The sequence below is a fragment of the Colobus angolensis genome, unplaced genomic scaffold, assembly GCF_000951035.1.
Source record: "Colobus angolensis palliatus isolate OR3802 unplaced genomic scaffold, Cang.pa_1.0 Scaffold71, whole genome shotgun sequence".
In the NCBI taxonomy this organism is placed as follows: Eukaryota; Metazoa; Chordata; class Mammalia; order Primates; family Cercopithecidae; genus Colobus; species Colobus angolensis.
The window spans coordinates 10,993,312-10,996,109 of record NW_012120821.1 but is presented as its reverse complement, the minus strand read 5'-3'; the positions used below and the strand labels follow the sequence as shown (position 1 = coordinate 10,996,109).

Below are 2,798 nucleotides of genomic sequence, written 5' to 3'. Positions count from 1 at the left end.
AGCCAGGATGGTCTCGATCTCCTGACCTCGTGATCCGCCCGTCTCGGCCTCCCAAAGTGCTGGGATTACAGGCTTGAGCCACCGTGCCCGGCCGGTTTTCTTGTCTCTTAATAGACACTACAAATAAATGGGCTAATATATTGTTAGTAGTAGTATACAATTCAACTGGTACAACTTTTCGGGTAGGTAACTACGTGATACAAATGAAAAGCCTTAAAAATGAACATACTCTTTTAATTCAGGGATTCCACTTTGCATAACTGAATCTAAAATAGTATTAATAATGTTTTTACACCCAAGATAATAGAAAACATGCTATTTTCACAAAACTTGTACACAAATGTTCACAGCAGTGGAAACAATCCAAATGTCCACCAACTGATGAATGGATAAATATGTGTTATGTGCATATAATGAAATATTATTCAGCCATAAAAAGCAATGAAGTAATGACACATATTACAACATGAATAAACCTTTAAAATATTACGTTAAGTGAAATAAGCCAGACACAAAAGGCTTCCTTTTGAGAATATTCTATTTATGTGAAATGTCCAGAATAGACAAAATCCATATAGAAAGTAGATTCTGCTAGGCGCGGTGGCTCATGCCTGTAATCCCAGTACTTTGGGAGGCCACAGCGGGTGGGTCACCTGAGGTCAGGAGTTCAAGACCAGCCTGGCCAACATGGTGAAACCCTATCTCAACTAAAAATACAAAAAAAATTAGCTGGGCATGGTAGTGGGTGCCTGTAATCCCACCTACTTTAGAAGGCTGAGGCAAGAGAATCACTTGAACCCAGGAGGCAGCAGTGGCAGTGAGTTGAGATAGTGCCATCGCACTCCAGCCTAGGTGACAAGAACAAAATTCTGTCTCAAAAAAAAAAAAAAGTAGATTCAGGGATTCCACTGGTTGCCAGAGGCTGGAGGAAAGGAGAAGAGGAGGAATGGGGATATTTATAAGCATGGCTTTTCCTTTAAAAAAAAAAAGTGATTAAAAGTAAAATTTACCATTTTAACCATTCTTAAATGCACAGTTCTGTGGGAATAAGTACATTTACTTTGTTGTCCAGCCATCACTATCGTCCATCTCCAGAATGTTTTAACCTTCCCAACCAGAAACTCTGCATCCATTGAACACTCCCTATTCTCCCCTCTCCAAGCTCCCGACAACCACCATTCCACTTTCTGTCTCTCTAGATTTGACTACTGTAGGTATGTAAGTAAAAGCATACAACATTTGTCCTTTTGTGTCTGGTTTATTTCATTTAGTACAACATCTTCAAAGTTCATCTGTCAGAACTTCCTTTCTTTTTAAGGCAATATGTACAGTATCCCATCATATTTATACACCCCATTTTGTTTATCCATTCATCCCTTCATAGACACTTTGGTCGCACACATGTGTTGCGTTGCTTCTGTGCCTTTTAAAATTTTAGCCAATCTAATAGTGTGCAGTAGAATCTCACTGTAATTTTAATTTGTATTTCCCTAATGTTGAATATCTTTTTGCGTGCATAGTTACCATCTGTACTTTTTTTTTTTTTTTTTTTGAGATGGAGGCTCGCTTTGTTGCCCAGGCTGGAGTGCAGTGGCACGATTTCGGCTCACTACAACCTCTGCCTCCTGGGTTCAAACGATTCTCCCACCTCAGCTTCCCGAGTAGCTGGGATTATAGGCACCTGTCATCATGCCCGGCTAATTTCTGTATTTGTGTAGAGACAGGGTTTCACCATGTTGGCCAGGTTGGTCTTGAACTCCTGACCTCAGGATCTGCCCGCCTTGGGCTCCCAAAGTGCTGGGATTACAGGCTTTTTTTGCTGAATAAACACAGAAAAGGAAAAACAGTAGTTCAGTATCTATTGGGTAACTGTGCAGCTCCTAACATTTCAACAAGATAATCCTTAGCAGCAGCTCTTCACTCAAATAGTAGGATGCTTTGGTTACCAGGATGATAAGAGTTACTGTCTTAATTGTTGGTTTAGTGACCTTTACAGTAGCATTTGATTCATCCAATGTAACAGAATCTAAAATGGCAGAGAGCTATTTGAACACATAGGAATCTTTTTCTTTACACTAGGAGCTCCTTGAAGGAAACTAACTGGTTTTGTTAATCTTGGTAACTCTAACAGCATATGGCACCATGCCTGGCATGTAAAAGGAACTCAGTCAGTATCTGATTAATGAATGATTTAGATGGTACTTAATGGAACTTCTTTCATTAGCTTGTATCTCCCAGGTTATAGTTAGCTATGCACATTGGAATAGACCACACATTTTCCAGGAGGAGAGAGGGAGCAGGGCAGAGGGGGAGAAGGGAAGAGGGAAGGAGAGAGAGATACTATGCTTTCTTCATGTTTCTGTCCCAGTACAGAACCTGGTCCAGAGCAGGTGGTCAAAGTCGGTTCCTAGTAAAATTTCATACCTGGGAAAGAGTGAGGATTTTTACAGAATCATCAGGGTGAATTAGTCCCCTCTGCAGGTCAACCCTGAGGTTCCGGGCCATGTGAACTGGTTCCATAGCTTGCAGCAGTCTCTCCAGAATGGATACACACAAAGTAGTCTTTTCCCTGAGGAGACATCATAAATCTTATTAGTTCATATCCCACCCAGGTAGGAAGTAACAACCTAATAATAGCTAAAGCTTGGGTCAGCATCTCCTCCACACAGACTTCTTTTTGAAACAGCAGATTTCACTCACCTATTAAACATTTGCTAAGAACCTATTATGCGTATTGCCTGTGCTGGGGCTACAAAGAAGAATAAGATATATACTCTAGTCTTTTTTTTTTTTTTTTT

General features: G+C 40.5%; 1 protein-coding gene across 2 annotated transcripts in view; it reads right to left on the bottom strand.

The window, feature by feature from the left end:
- Positions 1-2,798, bottom strand: part of PSMD5 (proteasome (prosome, macropain) 26S subunit, non-ATPase, 5) — a 33,978-nt gene that overhangs the window by 18,505 nt on the left and 12,675 nt on the right. For both annotated transcript variants that reach the window (XM_011927408.1, XM_011927409.1), the window contains exon 2: positions 2,425-2,569. In XM_011927408.1, the coding sequence (XP_011782798.1) occupies positions 2,425-2,569 (145 nt within the window). The remainder of the gene's footprint in view (positions 1-2,424; positions 2,570-2,798) is intronic.